Raw genomic sequence first — 23,712 nt, 5'->3', positions numbered from 1 at the left:
GGATGGTGCTGGCTGTGAGGAGGAGGAGGGTGCTGGCTGCGATGTGCAGCTGCTGGGGCTGGGCTGTGCTGGGGCCGGGCTGTGTGGGGCTCCCAGCTGGCTCTGCTGGCTGGAGTGTCACCCATCCCCAGGGCTTCAGGCTCCCCTGTGCTGGAGCACACCTGGCTCCTGTGTCTCTCACGTGTCACTTCAGGCTCCACACCCTCACGAGTCTGAACTATCCAGGATTTTCCACTGCCTGCTTTTCACCGGTGTTTGCCCATGTAGAATTTGGTTTATTTAATAACCCACCCTACACTTGACATGCATTGCCCTCCATGAACTCTGCAGCAGGTCCCACTGTCCTTCTGCTGTGGCTGATGCCAATTGAGGAGCTTGGCCCTTACCAGCACTTGAGGTGAGAAGTATTGGAGCCAAGAGTTACTGGAAGAGGGGGAGACTTGCAAAATAACTGCCCGGGAACAGAATTGTCTCACCAGCCCATTTACTGCCGGAGGATGAAATCCCAGCTCCATTGAAGCTGATGGGAGTGCTGCCACACTCTCAGCTGGAGCTGGGATTTCAGCATGGTGTTTGTGAATTCCTGAAATTCAAAGATGCTGCTGCCCACCATGAACATCCATGAACTGTGTGGAAACACAAGGAATAAGTGAATGAAATTGATGATGATATTATTAATAATAATAATAATGTTTACCATTGGTAAAATTTGCATTCATCTGATGGCATTCATCTATGTTTTAATTGTGATATTTAAAAAATGAGACCATATGGAAAATATCCTTCAGCAAGCTGAGGGTGGGAAGGGCTGGAGTAGCAGCATTTGTAATGACTTGGAGCTGAGCTTGTTGTCTTCGGCTTGACCTCTCCACATCAGTGTGTTGGTTCTTATAGGAGTGCTCAAGTTGGTCACAGTGTGTCCCAGATGATTTTGCTCTCTGTCAAAGCCTGCCTCATCCCTGTGTCAGAGGTATGCTATTTGGATGTGTGTGAGTGTTCCCGGGCTCTGCCAGCATTGTCCTCACTGGAGAATGGATGAGGTGAACAGCCAGGGAGAGGAAAAAATGAGGCTTACCCTGATCTACTGGCCAAGATGTTAGATCAACCAAAACAGCACTTTTCTGGTGTCTTGAAAAGGTTTGGGGAATTGTCTTTACGCTCTCCCTGGCACACTGAGTGTCCATTTCCAACCCAGCACTCCCTCAGGTTTGGAGTTGGCCTCGTACAAAATCCAGGGTTTCCAAAGGTTCATGTTTCCAGCAGCCCACAGAAGTGCCCCTGAGGATCAGCTCCTCTCGGGGCCCAGTTCAAGCTGCTGATGTGCTGCTTGGGCTGACCCATAACCTTACCAATTTTTTTCCAGTTTTTTTTTTTGTATGTGTATTTTTTTTCCACTTTTTTCAATGTTGCCATTCACTTACAAACCCGCCAAAGGCTGAATGCAAATCCTGCCTCTCATCTGCACGGTCTGTCGCACTCAGGCACCAGTTGGCTTCTGGTGGTGGGAAGGGTTTATCCTGCAGTGGGTTTATTCTGTGCTCTGTGTTGGGGGGCTGACTGTGGCCATCACACTCAGTTCCCTCTGCGTCCCCTCTGGCTTTTAGAAGCCTTTCACCGGGTTTCAGAGGGGTGGGAGCATTCTTGGGGGTCTTTGACTGGTGGGAGGCTTTGCCATACCTTGGCAACCTGGAAGTGTGATTGCTGCCAGCATCTCACGTGGCCTGAGGATAACGAGCAGTTGTGGCTGTGATATGGGTTGATTGATTCAGAAACATTACAGAAGGCAAATTGCCAGATGTTCTGGTTACAGATGTTCCCTCTCTCTTCTGGATTAGCAGTCCTGCAGCCTGTCTTGACCATTGCTGTGCTCCTTACTTTGCCAAGGAATTTTGTTTTCTCCAGCATCCTCGCCAGTGTGTTTCAGGAGTACTGGGGAAATCAGATTTCCTGCATTTTCTATCCCGATTCTGCATTTTATATAACAGGACTGCTCACAGGGAAACTCCTTCTTCTGAGCAGAAGTTAAGGTTTTGGGGTTGGGTGCTGAAGAGATAATTATCTAATGTGGAAAACATAATTGGCATTCAGTTTAAAGCTGGAATTCCAGGCCTGTGAATCCCCCCATGCCGAACAGGATGGATGCAGCTCGTGCTGATGCTGCTGACCAGAAGATTGCTGGTGAAGGGCTGTGGGTTTCCATCTGGGTTGTGGGTGTTGCACTGGGCGTTAGCAGAGCTGTGCTGGGTTTGGGTTTGCTGGGGACCCGCTCTCCCCACCCCTGCTGTGTGAGCAGGCTGGATTGGAGGGAGAGGGGGAGGACAGAGGGTGTTGGGATCCAACAGTGCATGGTTGCCTGTCCCACGTGGGGCTGGTCTGCAGCTCCACTGCGCAGGCGGGGGGGATGGATGCCCTCCGACTGCTCCTGCTGTTCCCTAGGCAGCAGGCTTGAAGGGTGGAAAAAGGCTTTGCTGCCTGCCTGTGTTTGTTCCTGGTTCTATGAAAAGGCATTTAACTGAGAGGAGAGTGCCATGAAATGTGGCAGCAGAGCATAGCTGGAGGCAGGGAAGCCACTGCAGGTGCTGTGGGGCTGTGTCTGTGAGCGCTGACTCCCAGGGACACTGAGCCATGTCCTTCTGTCTACTCTCACATCTGTCTTTGCACTGATAATGTCAGCAGCCCTTCGTTTTGTTTCCTACACAAACCTTTCCCATTCAGCAGCAGCAGCAGCTCCTGGGGTCAGTGTCCATCTCAGCTGTCTGTGGGACAGCTCATCGCTGGGTGGCTTTAGGGTCACAGCTCCCCGTGTCTGCAGCCTGCCCTTTGCTGCCGCACGCCGGGGTGGCACTGGCCTGGCTGAACTCCTGCAAGGAGGCTTAAAAGTGTCAAAACAACACATTACAGGCATGGGAAAGACAAAGAAATTCTGTTGATGAAGGTCAAAGTGTGCTGGGGATAGAGAGAGCTGGACCCCAGCAAACGGGGGACAGAGGGAGTAACAACTGAGGTACTCTGACACTGGTCATTGTGAGACCTTGTTTGCAGTGATAATTTAGTTTCTTTTTCTCAATTCTTTTAGCAGCCATATTTATTTATTTTAAGGGTCTTTTTAGCATTCCCTGTAGAGTGAAATTGTCCTTCATTGTGAGGTTTGTGCATGCTGTGAGCGAGGGCTGATGTCTGTGTGCAGCAGATGCCCAGAGTCCCGGGGGAGCTCTGCCTGGGCAGAGGCAGCAGTTGTGCTGAGCATCCCCACTGCACCTCACCCTTCCTCCTCTGCCCGGGGCCTCGGCCCTTCTGGCTCCTGTGTCAGCATCCTCATGCCTGCAGATGGGCTGGATGCAGGTCAGGAACGAGCTGGAGCACTCTAGCTGCTGCAGGGGTGATTACATGGTTCTCCAGGCAGACTTTGGGAACAGAAAATGGCTTTGCTGGTGACCGTGCGTTGAGTCCCTCGCCGTGTCTGTGTGTGAGCCTTGGAGGCATTTTATGAACAATTGTGCTATCCTCTCATAATGTATCAAGAACATAAAGAAAGTGCCCAGGGAGGGTCCCACATAAGGTGAGTGATGAGTTTTGGTGCTTTCAGCATTCCCTATTTCCAAGAGTTTTGATTTTAGGTGCCCTTCATGAAGCCTCCAGTCCCATCACTGCCACCATTAAATGACCCAGTGATGAGTTACCCGCCAGGCTTCCAGAGCTCAGGCTCACATGAGAGTTGTTACATGAAGAAATGTTGAAAAACACCAGATTGCCAGATTATGATACTGGCAGTTTTAACCTCCTCTACACGAGAGCCTCACAAATTTACGGAGCTCGAAATAGTTCATAAATCTTTCGTGATTTCAGTCAGTGCTTTGCATCACTATTACTTCATCATTTATTAATTCACCATCCAGCATGAAGTGCTGATTGTGTAGGCAGGATCTTGCAGTGGTGAGGCCGTGGGACAGGGTGCTGGCAGGGACTGGCAGGGCCTGCCTTGTGTGCCTGTGTGTGATATGTGGGCACTGAGGATTATTCCAGGCACGGGAGTGACACCTCTGTGTTGCCTCGACGCGGGTCACTGAGTGTCCCAGTGACCATGGCAGCCATTTCAGGCCGTGCAGGTATTTTTAGTTGCTGGGACTCTTGTGAGTAAGGTACCATTTGTCATCCTACCACGCTGAGTTTGCAGAAGGAGCCAGAGATGAGCTCTGGAAAGCGAAGTGTCTCAAGGTGACCACGTGCAGGAGCTGTCCCCCCTGTGCCACGGGGTGTGTGGCAGTGGGGGCCGTGGGGCTGTGCTCCCCTCTCCTCGTGGGCTCTGGGAACAGGCAGGCAGCATATGGACCTGTTCCATCAGCCGACCCCTGCAATCCCGGCTCCTCTGATCCCTCCGCTGTGCAGCTGCTCCCTGAAGCCAGCTCAGCCCAATTGTTCTCACTTTGAATAGATTTTCCTACCGTCTAGTCTCGTTTTTCCTCCCGTTTCCAGCTCTCCACACCCCCTCCCACGGGGCTCCCCCTCCCTCCGGGCAGAGCCCAGCTGCTGCTCCAAGAAGAGCAAGCGGCTCCTGCAGAGGCCACGTGGGCTTCTGAGAGCTGCAGAAACCCTGCCTGGGGCTGCAAGGGTTGGGAAGGGGTATTTCCATTGTGCCCTGTGCCACAGGTGCTGTGCTGCTCCTCTTGCAGGCAGGGTGAGGGTCTGGCTGTGTCCCTGAGCAGCGCTCCCTCCCTCCCCGGTGCCTGCCTGTCCTCCTGAGATCAGCCCTGAGCTGGGATTTGCAGCTTGGCTGTGTGATATGACATGAGGGAGCTGGAAAAAGTGCAATTGGTCTTTGACCATGGGAGAGAAGTGTCCTCAAAATGGGGAGGATCAAGGTGAAAAGTACAACTCTGGCATAGAAAGAGGAGAAACATTAAACTGTTCCAATAATCGGGATGTGCTGAATGAACAGGAGTGTGCTGTGCCCAAGGTTGTGGCTTCTGGCAGGGCCAGGTGAGGGTCAGCACTGGAGACCAGCTCTGTTTGCTGCTGCTGGAGTGCCTGTTCCCTGCAGGACCCAGTGGGTACCTGGGCTCCTGTGGGAGACACTGGCTGTCTGAGGAGCCCATCCCCACTCCCACACAGGCACCTCTGGACACGGCCGAGCCCACTTTGGGAAAGATCACAGGGGCTGCAGTGTGTCTGTCCCAGTGCCTCAAGGTCCCTATGGGAAAGCAAATAAACCTGGAACAGATGAAGCTTGTGGTGTTTGTGAGCTGGGATTTGAAGGGTCCAAAAGACTTTTTAAGCCTTTGAGCCAAAGCCACGTTGGATTTGCTGATTGACCTGACAGTGTGGGGGGATGGAGTGAGAGGAGGGTGCATGGCAGTGCCTGCTTCCTCCGGGTCAGTGCTGGCTGTCCTGTAGGTCTTTACATGGGCATTTATCAAGAAATAATATATTAGCTTATATGCAAAGAGTACGGGATTTCAGGTAGTACCAGATAGATTGAAGTAGCATTTGCTGAATTCAAAAGGCAGTTGAAAGCTCTGAAGTTGCTCTTGGTGCTCCTGTGCAGCTGTTTGTTTTGACAAGAACAAGGTTTAATATGAGGCTGGTCAATGGAATTGTTCAGCTCTTGCTTGGCAAGAAGATCTGTCGCCTTCAGCAAAGCCTGGATTCCCCCCAGGGCTCAGAAGGAGCTCCAGCAGAGCTCAGAAGGAGCCCTTGTGCCGTTTGCTCTGGGACAGGGAAGGACAGCTCTCCTGCCAGTGTGTGCTGCTGACATTGTGTTTTCTCTGTGTGTGTGTGCAGAGATCCGGACGCAGCTGGTGGAGCAGTTCAAATGCCTGGAGCAGCAGTCGGAGTCGCGCCTGCAGCTGCTGCAGGACCTGCAGGAGTTCTTCCGCAGGAAGGCCGAGATCGAGCTGGAGTACTCCCGCAGCCTGGAGAAGCTGGCTGAACGCTTCTCCTCCAAGATCCGCAGTTCCAGAGAGCACCAGTTCAAGTAAGCAGATGTTCCCAGGGCAAACTGGCGTGGAATGACTGGCTGGAGGCTGCTGGAGCACTGGGGGTTGGTTTGTAGCTGCACAGTCCTGAAGTGCAGTAAAGTCCATCGGTCAGCGGTGACCCCGTCTGTCCTGGCCCCACGTGGGGCTCACCAGAAGAACTGGACATGTCTCTGTCCAAGACTTCCACCACAGCACTACTGGTCTGTGCTGCCCAAATTGGGCTGACTGTGCCCTTCCTGAGTAAGACAGTAAAAATAGGAATCAGGGGCCAGGAAGGAGTCAAACCCCTTGATTTTTTGAAGGGGCTTGAATTCATCCACTCCTTTGATTGTGCAAATCGTGGTGGGCCCGGTCTTTACCCCTGGTTTCTGCAGGTAGCCCAGTCCTCAGCTCTCCAGGAGCTGTGTGTTGCACTCAGGCTCACTGACAGGCTCAGGCTTGGAAGCAGTTTCTGGAAATCGAATTTACTGCAATTTATTTGCAATGAAGCATGTGTGTTTTCTGTACACAGCCTGCGGTGTTGGAGCCAGGCAAATCCTTAGTGGAAATACTGTGAAACAAAGCTTTGAAATAGGAAGTATGAACTGGATGCTGGGATTGTGTGAGAATCAAACTGATGATGCAAATTGTGAAATCTGTGGATGTGTGAATATGTGTTTTCAAAAGCAGCTTCTTTTCAGTTTAACCATGCTCTCGAGCTTGGCTAAACAAGAAAATATCTGAAAAAAACAGAAAGCAAAACAAACTCGAGGCAGAATTTCATTCTGGAGGTGAGCACTCTGTGGTGAGGGTGCTGGCTGGTGTGTTCCACTGGCTGATGGCCTCAGGGCTCTGGTGAAGGGCACTGCCCTGCTGCTGTTGGGGGGCTGCTCCCTGCTCCCCGCACGTCCCGAGTGTGCCGGCTCGGACGACGCCCGGGGTGTTGGTGGCTGTCAGGGTTTGTTGTGTCCCTTGCCACGAGCAGCTCTCCTGGTGCTGTTGGGGCTCAGGATCTCTCTGGGCAGCGCTGGCGGAGCCGTGGGATGTGTCCAGCAGGATCTGTGCCCGGGGCCACGTGGCAGCACCTGCAGCACCCTGGCTGCTCCCCTGCACCACGGCAGCCCCAGCTCCCACCTTTGCCTGCCTGGGCCGCAGCAGGGCCTCTGACTCTTCTTCTGCCAGTGATGTCCATGACAGAATCTCTCAGCTGGAATTGTGCCCTTTGCTCCAGATGAAGCTCGTGCCATTCAGTTCAGTGGCCAAAGACTGCAGCCACTGTTCAGGGCCTTTCCCAGAGAACCTGGGAAGGGTTTGCCTGCCTGATGCCCTTCACCTCACCAGCCCTGGGCTCTTCACAGTCTGTTTTTTCCTTTAACCCCTTGTGATTTTTTTCCCATTTCAGCGGCAAGAGCAGTGATTTCTGCTGTTACACTAAATCCTATTTATTCTATATTACTAAATCCCATTTAATCTGTTTACTCGCTCTCTCCAGCGAGTGAGGCTTTGCTGGTGTCTTATGCCCAACTCTGCTGCTGCTGAGTTGCTGTTCAGATCCTCGCTGTCCTTTTGGCATCCAGCTGTTGTGTGTCAGTTGTGTGGTGCTGGGTGCTGCCTCAGGGATAACTGTCCTGGGGAAGGAATTGGCCAGGAGGGAGCTGTGGTTCAGAGATGAGCCCACGGAGGCTCGGGGGGTGTCTGGCCTCTCACTAGCTCAGAGCAGTGTTAAGGCTCTCCATTGCTTGGTGTGCTCACAGTTCTGGAAGCTGTGCAGTGTCCACAGGTGACAGTGCTTGTCCACCTTTATTAAACCCCTGGACACAAGTGCTGGTGGTGATGGTGTTAGTTGGGTCAGCTGGATTTCAGTGCTTGCTCCTCACTGCCCATTCCATGTCAAGAGACTCCCTTCATACACTTTGTTCTTCCTCTCTGCTCTGTACCTGCCCTTACCAGGCTCATCTGTGCTGCTTCCCCAGCTGCTCCTGTGTGTCATTATCCTGCTGAGGCTGTGACACTCATCAGAATTCCGCTCCCTGTGGTGCTCCTTTGTCCCTGTGTCTGTGTGCAGGGGCTGTGCCCAGCCCTGGAGCTGCTGGGGATTCCAGTTCACATCCAGCCTTATCCAGATTTCTGTGTGTGGATGTTCTGTCTGTGTGTGCACACAGAGGTGTTCTGGAGTCCCCTCCAGCACACCTGAACGTGTTCATGTTGTGCACAGACACTTGGGGGTAACACTGGATGCAGAACCCTTTCTTGAACACTTTTCAGTGCACTAAGAGCAGCCCAGTGGATTGGGTGGCAAACGGGACCTTCTGCAGGGGGCACTGACAGTCATGTTCATAGCATGAGTGGAAAGAAAAAGCCAAACTCTCTCCTTGCCAGGGATGTCTCTTCTCCTGTGCCACCTTCCAGAGCACCCAGTGTGAGAAGGGGCTGGCTGGGGGGCTGGTGTGGTTCCCATGCTCGTGTGCCACTGGACGTCCCTTGCTTGGGCAGCTGGAAGAAGAGATCATGCACCTTTCTGTGGGCATGACAGATGCCAGGGGATGTGTGCAGGGAGGGAGGCGGTGTGCTGGCAGCATTCGTTTGAAAATATGTGCCTTTTTGACTTGTTCACTTGACCTTTTTCATTTTTCCCTAGGAAAGATCAGCACCTCCTCTCCCCCGTGAACTGCTGGTACCTGGTGCTGACGCAGACGCGGCGGGAGAGCCGAGACCACGCCACCCTCAACGACATCTTCATGAACAACGTCATCGTGCGGCTGTCGCAGATCAGCGAGGATGTCATCAGGCTCTTCAAAAAGGTAACCCAGCAGCTGGGGGCAGTCCTGCTCACTGGGGGGCCATCCTGGCATTTTAGTCTGAAGTGGAACCGTCAGAGATGTTGCAGAGCAAATCTTTTGAGGGACTATCACTATAAGTTCTTTCCAGATAATATTTATTCAGGAGTTTTAAAGAAACAGATGTAGAAGTGCCAAGTGACGAGCAGGGAGGTGTGACCTGGTGCTCAGAGTGGTGTCGGTGCCAGAGAGATGAAAGGTGGAAATGGGATGACTTTTTCTAAAGACTCTTGGAGGCCTTCACAGGACAGATCAGGACAGGCTTGTTGGGTGGAACCTTGGTGAAGAGCAGGATGACAGGCATGAGGCAGCCACAGGAGAGGAGCCAGCGTGGCTTCCTGAGGGGAAGAGTCATGCCTCAGAAATCTGCTGGAGGTATTTCCAGGAGCCAGGGATCGTGTCAGTAGCTGGCACAGTGCCTTCAGTGGGCAAGAGTGAAGTTCCTGAAGAGCTGTTGAAGAGTAAGGAGCGGTTGTTTTCTGTATTAATGACTGACTAAAAGACAGGGAACAAAAGGAAGGAGAATATCAGTGCAGTTCCTAAAAAATTATTTGGAAAAAGGGTAAAGGGTGAGATGGCTGATGGTACAGAATTATTAATAATAACCAAATAAAAAGCATCATATACTTGTGGGAATCTCCCAGTCAGGTGGACCAGGACTCTTCACTGAAAGTGAGGGGGAATGTGGTAAGGAATGAAGAGTCCCAGCAGTGGGTTGGCTCTGTGACTCTTAAGGTTTTCCTTCATTTTTGTCCCTTGTCACCAGGGAATCCAGAGCCTGCAGTCAGGGAGCAGGGACAGTCCACAGGGCTTTCCAGCAGGAGAAGGCTCATAATCAGGGCTTATCCTGAAATTTCAGCCTGACTGGAGAGTAAATCTCATGTGATATTTTTATGGCCAGTTTCCTTTATTTTATAGATCTGACCTAGAAATTAAACTGCAAGGTCAGGCTTGGGTTTGCTGATCTAATATGGGACATCATCCCTTTTCCTGTCCTTCAGGCCTCTAGAAATTTGAGACATTTGGGATATATTGGTTAGTTCAGTTCTAAGCCTGTCTCAAAATCTTCTTGCCATTTGCATTTTGCTCTGAACGTGTTTTTGAGATGTATGTTAAGACCGTCCTTCTGCCCATGGGTGTGGATGGTGTCCCATGTGGAACTACAGGACAAATCCAGTCAGCATTCAAACCAGGACACCCATGGAGTGTTCAGTGTTCTCTCATAGTAGGTCAATCCTCAGCCAGGACAAGATGATGAAGTATTTTACCCACTCAGCAGAATTATTTCTTTGTAATTGGTTTTCTTCTGTCTCTCCCTCCTCATTTTTGAACCTAAATTTCAGCTGTTAAGGCTCAACCCTTAAATCCTATAAAAATGGTTGCTCCTTGTTTCTCCCTCCTCCATCTCCTAACTGGGGAGCTGGTGTGACTCCATCTGCAGCCTGCCAGAGCCAGCACTGGCTTTGCATCCAAAGGAGCCTTTACAGGTGTGGGGATCTCTGATGTCACCACATTTGGCCCTTGGACTCACCTTTCCCTGGAAATAATGCTCAGCTAGATCAGGGAAAAGGCTTATTTTGTGTCATCGTTTCCCTTTCATGTGGATGGAGAGGCTGCCACTTCTGGGGTTGTTCAGGCTGTTTATTTTTCTCAACCTGTGGCACTCCTTGCCCAGAGGGATCTGGATCCCACTTCCCAGTAGTGTTTGGTGGGATGCCTTGGGCACGTGTGTGGGAATAGGAGCATCCTGGTAAATGGGTTTTGAAGACATCCCTCCAGCCCTGCGGTGTATGAGGTTGCTCAGGGGAGGGATCTTCCACTGTTCTCTCTGGTCTGGTTCTGTGCTGAGTGAAGTGCTCCAAGTGCTTCTCTGGGGAGGCCTCTGGGGAGGCTGTGCCCACGGGGCCTGGCAGATCATCTGGCTCAGGAAGGGTTAAAGCCCCCGCAGTTGTGGTTCAGCTGCTGGGTGTGCTGGAGGTTGTTCTTTGATGGTAAATTAGGGTAACATTTTTTTCCAGAGATGTCACTTTTAATTCCCCCCACCTAGAGTTTGTTAACGGGCTGTGACATGCTGTGGGGACAGGAGGAACTGGGAGGTTTTGTGTTTCCTGCCTTCATTATGTGAATGTCAACAATCCCAGCGAGGCAGCAGGGAGGGACTGCTGAGGTGCAGGGTGAGCACAACTGAGGAGCAATTGCTCAGTGCCGTGGTGGTGTGCCAGGAAGGATGCAGGGTGCTGAGCTGCTGCTCCCTCAGCTGCCCTGGGTGAGCTGGGGGGGTTGTCCCTCAGTAAATTGGGGCACTGCACTTTGTTCCTCTCCACCCAAGTATTCAATCCCAGCACTGGGCTCTGACTCGCCTCTCACTGCGCCTGGCCTGGAGCCCTTCCAGCCCAAACCGTTCTGGGAGCAAAGCAGAGGAAGAAAACTCAGTTGGGCAAGTTTCCCTGGAGCTTCCAGTGTGAGTCACATTCCTGGGGCAGGAGGCAGTGATCAAGGAGTGTGTTGATGTTGCTGATAGGCAGTGATCAGTGGGGATGCTGAGATGTGTCCCTGCGGGGATCTGGCTCGATCTGCTGTCAGGGTGAGTCTCTGTCACCACCAAATCTCCCAGCACATCCTCCTGGCAGAGCCAAACCCACCAAATCTCCCAGCACATCCTCCTGGCAGAGCCAAACCCAGGCTGAGGGACCCATGGCCAGGCAGGGGTTTTCTCCCCTCTTACCTCCCCCTGGGTGGAAGGAAGGAATTTTGAAGCTTCTTCCAAGTACAGAATACAGGAAATTGTAGATTTGGGACAGAGCATCACTATGTCCAAAGTAATGATGCTGTGTTAGTCCCCAGTGTGGGATTTCATTCCGTGCTGTGACAGTAAATTTAATTCCGTGCTGTGGTGTCCAGGATGGACGTTGGGTGAGGAAGTGGTGTCTGTCTGGATGGGAACTCTTGTCTTTGTAATAGAATAAGCATCCTCCACTGCCAGTCATCCATGCTGCTGCTTCCTCTTACTTTGTTGGCAGTGGCAGGAATTTTAATAAACTGCTAACCTGAAGCCATTGCTGTCCCAGTGAGGAGCTGTGTTTTCAGAGGAATTGGAGGCATAAAGGAAGCAGCTAAATTGGAGTTTGGGTTTTGCAGATGGTCCCAGGGAACTGGAATGATATTTTGATGTTGACTCCTGTAAGCCATATGTGTAATTTCTCCCTTAGAGGAAGGGGAGGCAGCAGGCTCAGAGAAGTGTCAGGTCCTTCAGCTGCTCACCTGCCTGAGGCTGGAAGAGGCTCCAGCATCCCCAGGCTGGACACTGCTCTCTTGGATGCTGGAAGACTCCTGACAATGCCAGAGACCCTTTGGTCTCCTGCAGCAGGATTCTGGGTGTTGGTTTATAGTGTCTGTAAGCAAATGGCTCTTTAAACATGGTTCCTACCCGTGGTGCTCCATGTCAGTGTGGCTCACGGAACGACACACTGAGCTAGTTTGTCTCTTTAGATTCTTTACTTCAGGCTTTGCTTTGGTTCCCACTTTTAATAATCTAAGGTTAAACTTCACAAGGGTGTGGGTTGTCCCGTTGGCTGAAAGGACCTCTCTGTGTTGTGGGCCTCCCTCACCACTCAGCCTGATGGGATGTTGTTTTCCCTTCCTGCGTGCACAAAACTGCCTGGAGTTATTTGAGGAAATCCGAAAGAAGCTGCTTGGGTTTGGTTTGGTGGTGTTTTAGGGAGGGAGGAGGGGAGTGTCTATACTTAGTTTAAACACATCTTGAAGCTATAATAAGAGTTCCCTAGCCTAGAGGATTCATTGTAGAGATTTGGGGTGTAATTACAGGGAGGCAGGAAGGCAGTGTGAGCCCATCCCCAGCAGCTCCAGACGCGGGGGTGCAGGAGGAGGTGGCTTGATCTGCAGCCAGGCTCCAAGGCTGGGCAGCTCCCCACGCTGTGGCCTCTCTGGGAAGTGCCCTGTCCACGCTTTGCGAGGTTGATGACTGGATCTGCTTCATCCTGCCTGGCAAGGAAAGGGAAAACACAGACTGATAATGGGATTTCAGCAGACAGGAGGATGCCAGGAGTTACTCACTGGCAGTAAGCATCTCCTCAGCTGGCTGAACTTTGGCTGCTGCAGTTGTGAAACTGGAAACTTTATTATATAACTGTGGTGTAGCTATTTTGTAATAAAATGTCCCTTTTCAGAGATATTTTCACTATTCTGACCTGAGTGAATGAAAGTGAGCTGCTGAGGACAAGCTGGGGAGGGTGAGTCATGGCCAAGGATCATCTAAATCTGGGATGTGGGGCTGGGGAGCCCTGATAATCCTCCTCCTGAAATACCAGCATTGGCTGGGAATTGCAAGTCCAGCAGCAAGTGTGTTTAATGAGTGTGTCAGATCAGACAGGTTGACAGGTGATGCTGTGGGACTGGAGAAAGCCAGTCTAAGGGATCTGTGTACCCAAATGGTTATTGGATGATGTAAGTTATGCAGGGGAGTTCACACAGCACTAACACACAGCCTGCTCGTCGGAGAATGCAGCAGCCACTCACCCACATGCACTGAGGCAGGTTTTGTTGAAAAATAGGCAAAGTCAAGCTCTAAAACACCCCTGGCTGTGGAGCAGGCCCAGCTTTGTGCACTCTGCCAGTCTCGATGTGAAACCAGACCCCAAACTAGGGGAGGGTGTTACCTGTTAGACCCACAGCAGGAGTTGTCTGTGGGCTGGAGATAAATTCCGCCAGTGGAAGGGCAAAGCAGTGTTGCCTGTAATTTTAGATTGATCCCTTTTGCAGGATAAATAAGTGAAATTGATTGATGTTCTTCCTTGTGGTCTCTGAAACCCAGGTTGGGTGATCCATGGGCAAACATCGACCTCAAATAAAAACGCAGCAGTTCTAAAGCAGAACAAGGCTTTGCTGTGTGCTCACAGTTATAATCCCTCCAAAGTACCTTTTCCTTTCAGAACTGCATGTTTTGGGCAGAAGAGAGTCTCAATGCTTCTTTCTTTTTTGTCTTGCAGAGTAAGGAGATTGGCCTGCAGATGCATGAAGAACTCCTGAAGGTCACCAACGAGCTGTACACGGTGAGCAGTGAGGGGTGCCCAGCACCCCTCGTGGCCTGGGGGGGATGGATGAACAGGACCTTCTGCTGGGGAAGGCAGGGAACATTTAGCTGGTTTAGCTCATGGGTGCTCAGCTCCATCTCCTGCTCTGAGGAGCACTTTGGCTGTGGAGCTGTCTGTGCCTCCTGGGGAGATCATGCACTGTTAGTCAGGACTTGGCTCTTCAAAAGCAAGTTTTCATAGCAGGACAGTAAAATTCTTTGTGTTGCTTCTGTCTCTTGCCCTGTAGCAACTGTTTTTTTAAAAAAAAATATTTTACTTGTGGTTTAGGAGCAACAAAGCAATATAAAGTCTGTCTTGCGTTGAGAAACTGAGACAATATATTTGCTTTCTTTGGTTGCATCTGTTACTGGTATATAAATAACACTGCAACAGGTTTATTCCTAAACAATCATTCCATTCCATCTTTTTGAAAAACAGGCCTAAACAACAGAGCATGAAGGATCGTATTTGAAATTTCTGCCATAAATCTTCTCTTAACAGGCTTGTTCTTGCACTGGCTGTTGAAGGATTTGGTTGTTGTGAGCCCTGCAGTGTGGGTGGACAGCAGATCGGATTAAAAAGCCTGTGTGAGATTTGGGAGTGTGTTGTTGATGGTTGAGTGTCACAAGCTCAAGGGGTGGTGACTAATTAAGATTAATTACAACAGCATCTTGACAGGTGCAACACAAGGAAAGACTAACAAGGGCTGGGCTGACCTTAATACCTGCAGGCCAGTGTGCTCTGGACTGGACACACGACAGGGGCATCACCCCAGGGACATGCTGGGGTCAGCAGGGGGTCAGTGTGCTGAGGTCCAAAGTGTAAGCAGTGGTCAAGGAGGAGCAGAGAGGGAAATTGTGCTCCTGCCGAGTCTGGGGCTAAACTTGTCCTCACAGGAACTGAGATTTCTCCCATTCACTGCTTTTTTCCGTGTGCTGAGCAGAATGGGTTTGAATGGTGGAACACACTGGTTTGAATGGTGAAACTGGAACAGCTGAAGGAGCTCTGTGTTTGCTCTCTGCTAAGATAACAAACCAATTGTGTCATCCAGCCGGGAAGGAGCAGGAGAGGGACACACTTCAGAAACCCTGAGGAAGCATGAAGGAAAATTAGGGCCTGTGGGGCAAACAGGGTCACCTCAAGTCTGCTTGGTGCTGGTCAGAGATCTGTCCTTGAGCCACCAGGTGAAGCAGGCCTGGCTGCACCCCTGGCTTGGGGTGCTGGGGGTGCTGGGGACACCTTTGGGACCGAGCTGCTGTCGGTGTGGTCAGTGCAGCACGAGAACTGTGAGTGCTGATGAAACCAGACACAGGATGAGGACCCGGCTCACAGGACACCAGGATGCTGCTTGGGAAACGTCACTTGTCTGCTCTCAGCACAGGGAAGTCACTTCTCTCATCTCTGGCCAGGTCTTTCACTGCAGCACATCCGTGCCCAACTGCTTTTTAAGCCTCTCTGAGGGGAATTGTGTGCACTGGGCAGAAACTATAATTTTTTACAGGCTTCTCAGGCATTCACTGTCTCAAACTTAAACCAAAGCAACCAAATTGATTTTAACTCAGCCTCGTTGCTGTTCTGATGCAAGTCACCCTGTGGACTCCGTATGGAAAGAACCAAACCCAACCCATGCTGACTTCAATCAGAAAGGAAGCAGATGACTTTCGTTCTGAAGTGGAGATGCTTGTGAATGGTTTTGCACAGAAACAGTTCAGCTGTGAATTAAAACCAGCTTCACCCTTTTGGTTCCTGCCTACAGACTGCAGCAGGCAGGTACCAGGTTGGAGCCTGTAAAGGCTGGATGTTCCTGGCCTGAGCCTGTGCCTGACACAGTCACCCTGTTTTTGCTCTGGCTCCTCTGCTGGGTCAGAACCTCGGGGATGAGCTGTTCAGAAGGACAAAGCCCTCGTAGCTGAATACAGCCAACAGTGCCATTTATGGCTGCTATTTTGGCAACAGCCTTTATCCAGAACATGTAATTAATACAGCAAACACAACTCGTGTTGTTAAATAACTAATGAACATTGGAACATATTTTTCCTCCTCCACTGCAGCTAATTAACTGATTTGCAGGAAAGCTTCCTGGGACACAGCTGTGGCAGTTTGTCTCTGTGACACAGCAGTGCAGGCAGGGACAGCCTGACTCCATTGCAGGCACTGAGGCAGCACCAGGGAATTGTGGATCGGGGGCCGGTTGCTGCAGTGCAGGTTGGCCCCAGCCAAAACCAAGGCACATATTACACAAAAATGTCCCCTGAATTTCCAAGCGTGGCCTGTGTGGCAGGGCAGCTGGTGAGGTGCACAGTGAGCTGTTTAAGGTTGGGCAACAGTCCCATAACCTTTAGATTTCACGAAAGTCCTGCAATTTGGATCCCTGTTATTCATTGGGCTTCTCTGTCATGTTGTGTCTGGGCCTCTCTGGGTGCTGCAGAAACCTCTCCTGTTACTGCCTGATGCCCTGATGTGCAGCATTTTGCTTTTTCACTTTCCTCTGAGTGTTTTATAAAAAGATGGAGATGGTGAGGATAAGGAGGGCTCAGTGAAGCCCTCTGATTGTTTCTCCTTGGGAAAATCCCAGGAATTGTCTGTTTTATGTGTGTCCTGTGACATTGGCTGCAGAAGCTGCAGTTTGCAGTACATGGCTGGAATGTGCATGATAATTTGCAGGGTTTTGCAATGAAGTAGCTCAGGGCTGAGGCAGGAGCCTTTGCTCACTGTCCCTTGCCTGCAGTCGCATCTCCCGCGGTGGCACATCCTGAGTGGCTCCCGGGCGGCATTTGGAGCCCGGTTCAGCCGAGGTTTGTGCTTGGCAGGAGGAGGGATCATGCGGCTCAGCCTGACCTGGGCCAAGTCAAACACTCCTGGGTCCTGCTGGCAGCCACAGCTGAGGAAAACTGTGTTTTCTTCATTAGGCCTTGTGTAAAATTACTCTGCTTTTGTGGGTTCCTGCTCTGTCTTAACCCATGAGGCTCAGGCAGCCCATCCCGGGGTGTCCCAGCCCATCCCGGGGTGTCCCAGCCCATCCCGGGGTGTCCCAGCCCATCCCAGGGTGTCCCAGCCCATCCCGGGGTGTCCCAGCCCGTCCCAGTGAGTCCCAGCCCTGCTGAGGCTGATCCCAGTGAGCAGCTGGGCCCCACAGGCTGTGTCAAGGCCATGTGAGATAAACCATCCACATCCCAGAGGGAGACGATGGAAGGGGACAATGTGACTGAAGGCATAGAGAGAGAGGAGTAGTTGGGTTCCTCTTGCCAACTTCATTAAAATGATCCCAGTATGCCCTTTGGGCCCTTGTATCTGAAAGGGAAAGCTGGAAGGGTGGAAGTTTTACCTGCAGAGAGTGTTCCTGGCAGTGGATCAGCATCATCCCTCCTGGATCTGGGATGGGAAGGACACAGTGCTGCTGCACCCCCCGGTGCTGCCCGTGCCTGCTGGTGGCAGCAAGAGAAGGATGAGGTGGTGACAGGAGCCAAACCCCATTTTTGTTTGGGAATTGCAGCTCCTCCACTTCTGGATGGTCCTGCTGTCAGGGTGGTGGAGCAGGGGCTGTGTGATGTCTTAGCAAGTCCAAGTGTAGGAACAGATGTGTTGGGTCAAAAGGGAGTTCAGGGTGACTGTGGCCTCCTCACAGTCACTTGTCATGGAGACCCTTATCCCAGCTGCAAAGCAGTGGAGGTTATTCCTTGTTTCCCTGCTGGCAGACACACAGTGTGCTTTGACTGCAGGTGTGTGCTGGGGGCACATCTCAGCCTGTCCCCACAGCAGCACCCGGCTGGATCGTGGTTCTTACACCAACCTGGAGCCGCTGGAAGTAGAGCTGGGGATGGGGTTCATCTCACAGGCTTTCCCTCCCCATCTTGCTCCTTAGTGCCATAGTGGCCTCCACAGCCCCTCTGCTCTGCTCTGGTGCTCCTGTGGCCACGGGCAGGCGTCTCACGACCTCCTGTGTCTGCAGGTGATGAAGACCTACCACATGTACCACGCAGAGAGCATCAGCGCCGAGAGCAAGCTGAAGGAGGCGGAGAAGCAGGAGGAGAAGCAGTTCAACAAGTCAGGGGACATCAGCGTGAACCTGCTGCGGCACGAGGACCGGCCCCAGCGGCGCAGCTCCGTCAAGAAGATTGAGAAGATGAAAGAGAAGGTGGGTGAGAGGGAAGGAGTGGAGGAGCCTGGCTGGGGTCAAGTGTTGGTTCCAGCCCTGTCCGTGTCCGTGCAGCCATTGCTGTTCCCATGGGAAGGGGTGAGGGAGGACGTTGGCTCGTGTCCGTGTTCTGCTGAAGGGCAGCCCGGGGAGGCCATCAGGAGTCTCTTCCCTGCACCTGGCCATGAGAAGTGCCAGGAACAGCTCCTGTCAAGGATTTGATCCAAAGTCAGGCTGGCCCAACAAGGACAAGGGACACCAAGCGTTGGAGGGGGTTGGGGGACCTACACGGGAGCCACGTGGCCACCAGTGACACCAGTGACCCCTTCCCGGCTGGCTCTCTGAGGGGAGGGCAGGGACGGGTGGCTGGAGGGGCCTGGGGGCGATGGCTCTTGGAGCACAGGGCAGGGAGGGGTGGTGGGAGCAGCTCCTCCAGCAGCTCTTGAGCTGGGGCTTGCTGGGGGCTTGGCTGTGCCAGCTGGGACCCTGGAGCCTGCACTGAGGAGGGCAGTGCCCTGGGCTGCCAGGCTTCCTGATCCAGGCACAGGACCCTGCTCTGAGGAGCTGGGGTTTGTCCATGGCTGATTCTTTTAAAAAAGCGCTTTTAAAAATGAACAGCAGCCCCAGCATTCCCTCAGTCACAGACTCCTGACAGCAAAAAAAGGGTCCATCTATAAAATACCAGTGTTCTTCCTCTGTGGGCTGTCTGGGAGGGAAAGTGCAGGATTTAGATGGCTTTGCTAGGCAAAACACTTCACACCATTCCAGCCTCAGCAAATCCCCCCGGCCTCAGGATCTCCACAACTGCAGTTTTTGTGTTAATTTTGGAGAAAAAGCAATAGCTTCCCCAGCTATGCTGCAGTTGCTCACAGGCTGACCCAGCCCTGGGACATGTGTAGCAGTGCAGTTCTTGGAAGGGTTAATCTTTTGACTCAACCTTTGGAGCAGGGATCTGCCTCAACAGATGTCCCGGATCTGGAGCACATCTGCTTTCCTACAGAGTTTTGAATTCTGGGTCCTGTTCTAAATTGTGTTGCTTGGGCCTCTAGGCCAGATTCCACTTTGATACAGCTGCACACATCTGGAGCAAGTCCAGACATATGTCAGTATTTCTGCAGGGGAAATCTGTCCCTCTGATTTTGATTGATGCCAAAACCCCCCGAAGGTGCAGCTGAAGGAGCAGCAGCAGCAGCTGTGCTCGGGGGCTCCAGGTACCTCTGAGCAGGACCCACTTGTCCTGGCTGACTGGCTGTGCCAGGGGTGCTCACATGGGATCTTCTCCACCCTGGCAAGGTCCCTGCTTTGTCCCAGATACCAAATTTTATTAATTCCCTCATCACACCCAGTCTGCAGGGTGCTGTGGGGGCCCCATGGCAGGAGAAGCTGTGCCAGTACCATCCTGTTTGTGCTCTGACTCTGCTTTGCTTTTCCAGAGACAAGCCAAGTATTCTGAAAACAAGCTGAAGTGCACTAAAGCCAGGAATGACTACCTGCTGAACCTGGCGGCCACCAACGCCGCCGTCAGCAAGTACTACATCCACGACGTGTCCGACCTCATCGACGTGAGTGCTCCCTCCCCTGGGCCCCAGCCTGCCTGGGCTCCTCACTGCCATCAGGGGTGTCAGGGGGTCTTTAAAATACACTTCACTGGGGCTGGAGATGTGCTGTAGCTCAGATCTGTCTTGGGGTGAGCCAGGTGAGCCCATGGGTTGGTCTGTGTTTGAGACAGAAACACTTGCCAGGGTCAGACAGCCTTGGGTTTGGTGCTGAAACAGAGGGTTTTTTTCTTTCTACTACTTGGTAACTTTGGTGGCAGTTCAGTACATGTGGGAGTGCTGTCCTGGCTGGGGAAGGTGCCTTGGGAGCTTTATCCCAGTGCTCCTTGCAGGGAAGAGCCTCAGGGCAGGAACTGCTGAAGGCAGGTTTCATGGGGATGACAGGAGCTGAGTGTGTGTGTGTTGGTGACTCCCACAAACTGCTTTGAGGTGATTCAAATAAGGGATTCACCCAGAGAAGAGGTTCTGGTTTCTTCCTTTAACGGGCATCCCACAGTGTGTACATTGCATGATGCACTTTCTTCTGCCTCAGTGAGCACATAAATAGCTGAGCTCCAAGCACTGAGTTACCATCGTTGCCTAAATGCACAATTTAAAAAGGTGCTGGAGGTTCTATCTCCTTTCTTAACCCACTAACATGTAGTTACTCTTCTGAGAATTAATGAAGTCTGATGCAAAACCTCTGATGACTTTGAGATTTTGAGATATGATAAAATATTCTTACTAGTCCCTTTTGTTCTCTTTATTATTTAAGATGTGTTAGAGAACTAGTAACTTGATTGTGGAGACATTTGAATGGCAAGGTGTGAGAACACCTTCATTTATCTGTGGGCTTTCTGCTTTTGCTGTGTATATTCTCTCTTTCTCTTGTTTATTTATTTTTAAGCAAGAATGACTTATTTTCATGGAGTTTGTGAGACTTTGATTTCCTGGAGAGTTGCTGAGTTCCACTTTAGCTCTGGCTGTTTATATTATTCCTCCCAACTTTATCTCCTCGCTGACACTTCCACTGGAGTCAGCAGATGGCTTTTCTCCTGCACTCCAGGGATCCCTTTGGGGACTTTCACTGAAACATCTCCAGCTCGGAGCAGGGAAATTCCCCAGGTTGTAAATTCTGTTCACTAAAGAAGCAAAATATTGGATGTGTGAGCTGCACATGGGTGTCCTGGTTCTAAATCCCCAGAGGAAGAGCAGTTTATCTGAACAGGCTTTTGTACAAATTCAGTGTATTTTGCAAGGGTGTGGCCAGAAGGGCTTCATCAGCTCCAGGAGGGGATCCCAGTCCTGGGGTCTCAGCCACCAGATCCCACGAGTGCTGAGGGGGGTCTGTGTAGGACACCTGAGGCCACGGAGGGAGCGGGTCTGTGGGAAGAGTGTGGGTGAGAAGGGGCTGGCTGGGAGAGCAGAGCTTGGGGCCCGGCAGGTGCCCCGATGGATCCTGCATGTCCTCACACTGCAGTTACAGACCCCATGGCTCCTCCTCCCTGTGTCCCTGTGGGATGGTGAGGGATACACCAGGCTCTTTCTGGATATGGGATGGGAGAGGGGGCTCTTGCCACACCCTCCATCTCCAGCACGAATGACCAAGTGCAGCAGCTGATTTCACAAAAATCCAAACCTCAGGACACGCAGCAGCTGGTTCAGCAGCGCTGCCCCGTCCCAGCTGGCTCAGTGTCATCCATCAGGCACAGCCTTGTCATGGCTCGTGCCCTGGGTGTCACATGGAGCAGTGACTGGTGACAGAGCTGTGCTCTGATGGCTGCCCTGGCGAGGCACAGGGTCCCAGCTGCTCCAGGAGAGGGTGGGAGGACTCCCAGGGCTGGGTTTAATGAGAACTGTGAAGCCCATCAGAGGAGCCGTGCAGGGGTGTGGAGCCGTCTGTGCCTCTGTCTCCAGTGGCCTCGTGGCTTTGTCCTTTAGAAAGGAAGGAAAGAATACAGAGATGGATCAAATTAGCCTTGGGCTGGCAGTGCACCACGGTCCCTCTTTCTTTGGGCGACACGTGTGTCTGTTTAAACGCCTGGGCTCATCTCATTTCTGTCATTAACTGTGGGACCAAGTTAATCTCTTTGGCCACGTATGTGAAGTGGAGATAAAGCTGCTTATCCATCCCTCTGGAGTTCTGTGAGAAATGGCTGCAAGATAGTTTGAAGTGGTCACATGAAAGATATTGCCAGATTGGGCAGAGAGAAGGGAACAGTCAGCAGCCATACAAGCTGATCTGCCAAAATGTGTGCAGCCTCCTCTGAGTCCTTCTGGAGCAGCAGCTTGCTTCCCTATGGAGCAGTGTTTGCTGTATCCGAGACAAACAAGCAGGGAAAGGAGGGGAACTCTGAGGAATTTAGTGTTACACATAATTGTCAAATTGTTTGGTTCCTGGAAAAATTAGCTGAGTCAAGTTAGGGAACAGAAACATCAGTCAAAATAGCTATGCCAGAAATCTTCAGTTGGCTTTACTGGCCTGGTTGGGCTGGGCTTGGAGCAATCTGGGCTAGTGCAAGGTGTTCCTGCCCATGGCAGGGGGGTGGAACTGGGTAATCTTTAAGGTCTCACCCAACTCAAACCAGTCTGGGATTCTGTGATTTACTTGCCTCACAATACAGCTCTGGGTTTTGAAGCAACATCAAGAGAGTAGAGGCTAGAAATTATAATATGTGTATAAATTATAATATGTGTATATTATTATATATTATGCATGTAATTAAAAAATAATGCAGAATATTTTTAAAATAGAGCATAAAGAAAAATGTAGAAAAGAAGGAGCAGAGCAAATGAGTAGGCTGTTTGTTTGCAGGTAGTGCTGGGTCCTGTGGAGGCAGAGGCATTACTGCTCTGCCTGGGGAGTGAAGTGGTCACTGACAGGCACCTGTGGGTGCTCAGGGGTTGCTCTGGGGTGGCCCCTTGCTTAGGTGAGGTGCACTGGTGCTGGTGGCCTCAGCGTGGGCCTGGCTGAGCTGTGTCGTGTGCAGGTTCAGCCTCCCAAATAACAGAGGGACTCAAAGGTTCTGGAGCCCCAGACCACTGTGTAACCCACGAGGAAATGAGGCAGAGGGATCAGGAGCTGGGAAAGCATTTCCCTCTCCCCGGAGCCCAGAACTGCCCCCCAGTGCAGCTCTGGGGTGGGCGCTGGGAGGCACACATGTATTTGGCTGCTTTTGCAGTGTTTTGGCCAAACCCAGCTTGCCTGAGCTCCAGGAGCCGGTTTGTTTTTCAAGTGGAACACTGGGATATTTCCACCCCTCACAGGGTGTTACCAGACGTGATGAATTAATGCTTGGGGAGCTCTGAGCTCGGCAGATGAAAGGCGCTGCAGGAGGGCTGGGGATTATTATTTGTGGTTCTAATTTATTTGCCATCAAAGGGATGAGAGGGCTGAGAAAATGCCATTTGTTCTGGGGCTGGGAGCAGCAGTTTGAAGTCTTTTTCTTTTTCTTCTGCCCTCCCCATTGTGTGTTCCTCTGGGAATTGCCTGGAAGTCTCTGCTCTGCCTTTTCTTCTCTGGGCACCCGTGTGTGAAGCAGCCGGCACGGTGCTGATCTCCAGGGGCTTCAAGGGCTGTGCTGTGTGCAGGGAGTGCCTGCCCTGCTTTTCAGGAGCAGCTCATTTCTGGGCAGTGCAAGTCACCACTGGCTTCAGTGCGAGTCCAGCAGCAAAGGAAAGGGAAGATTTCACATGGAATTTTTCCCAAAAGCGTCTGTCAGTGCTCTGAGCCCGTCTCCTCGGGTTCTGTGGCATCTGGTGATTTGCCTTTGTAATGGATCTGTTCTGTGTGCTTTGGGAACTCCTACCCTCAGACAGTGGCACTGTTTCCTCCTGGCACTGTTTTCTGTAGCCAAGTAGCTGTGATTTCAGGGAGTGGAAGAACCCTGGTGAGGTCTAGGAGGTGCTGGGGAAAGGCGTGGTCCCGTTTGGGGCACAGGACTGCAGTCGGCTGGTCGTGGTGGGAGAGCTGGTCCTGCCCTGGTGCTGGCAAGACGGTCCCAGCCCTGGTCATGGTGGGAGAGCTGGTCCTATCCCAGTGCTGGCATGAGGGTCCCAGCCCTGGTCCCTGCCCTGTCTGCCTGGCAGCCCCTGGGCTGCATCGTCCTGACTCTGGGGTTTCTGTACAATAGTTGTACGGGTGTTCATGCTAAAACTGTC

The 23,712-nt window shown here is 51.8% G+C and overlaps 1 protein-coding gene across 2 annotated transcripts in view; it reads left to right on the top strand.

The window, feature by feature from the left end:
- SRGAP3 (SLIT-ROBO Rho GTPase activating protein 3) overlaps positions 1 to 23,712 on the top strand; it is an 80,797-nt gene that overhangs the window by 33,702 nt on the left and 23,383 nt on the right. For both annotated transcript variants that reach the window (XM_027702580.1, XM_027702579.1), the window contains exons 2-6: positions 5,779 to 5,971; positions 8,593 to 8,755; positions 13,798 to 13,860; positions 17,831 to 18,016; positions 19,450 to 19,578. In XM_027702580.1, the coding sequence (XP_027558381.1) occupies positions 5,779 to 5,971; positions 8,593 to 8,755; positions 13,798 to 13,860; positions 17,831 to 18,016; positions 19,450 to 19,578 (734 nt within the window). The remainder of the gene's footprint in view (positions 1 to 5,778; positions 5,972 to 8,592; positions 8,756 to 13,797; positions 13,861 to 17,830; positions 18,017 to 19,449; positions 19,579 to 23,712) is intronic.

This window comes from Neopelma chrysocephalum, unplaced genomic scaffold, assembly GCF_003984885.1.
Source record: "Neopelma chrysocephalum unplaced genomic scaffold, ASM398488v2 Primary Assembly neopelma1_189, whole genome shotgun sequence".
Taxonomy (NCBI): domain Eukaryota; kingdom Metazoa; phylum Chordata; class Aves; order Passeriformes; family Pipridae; genus Neopelma; species Neopelma chrysocephalum.
This window is presented reverse-complemented; position numbering and strand designations above follow the sequence as displayed.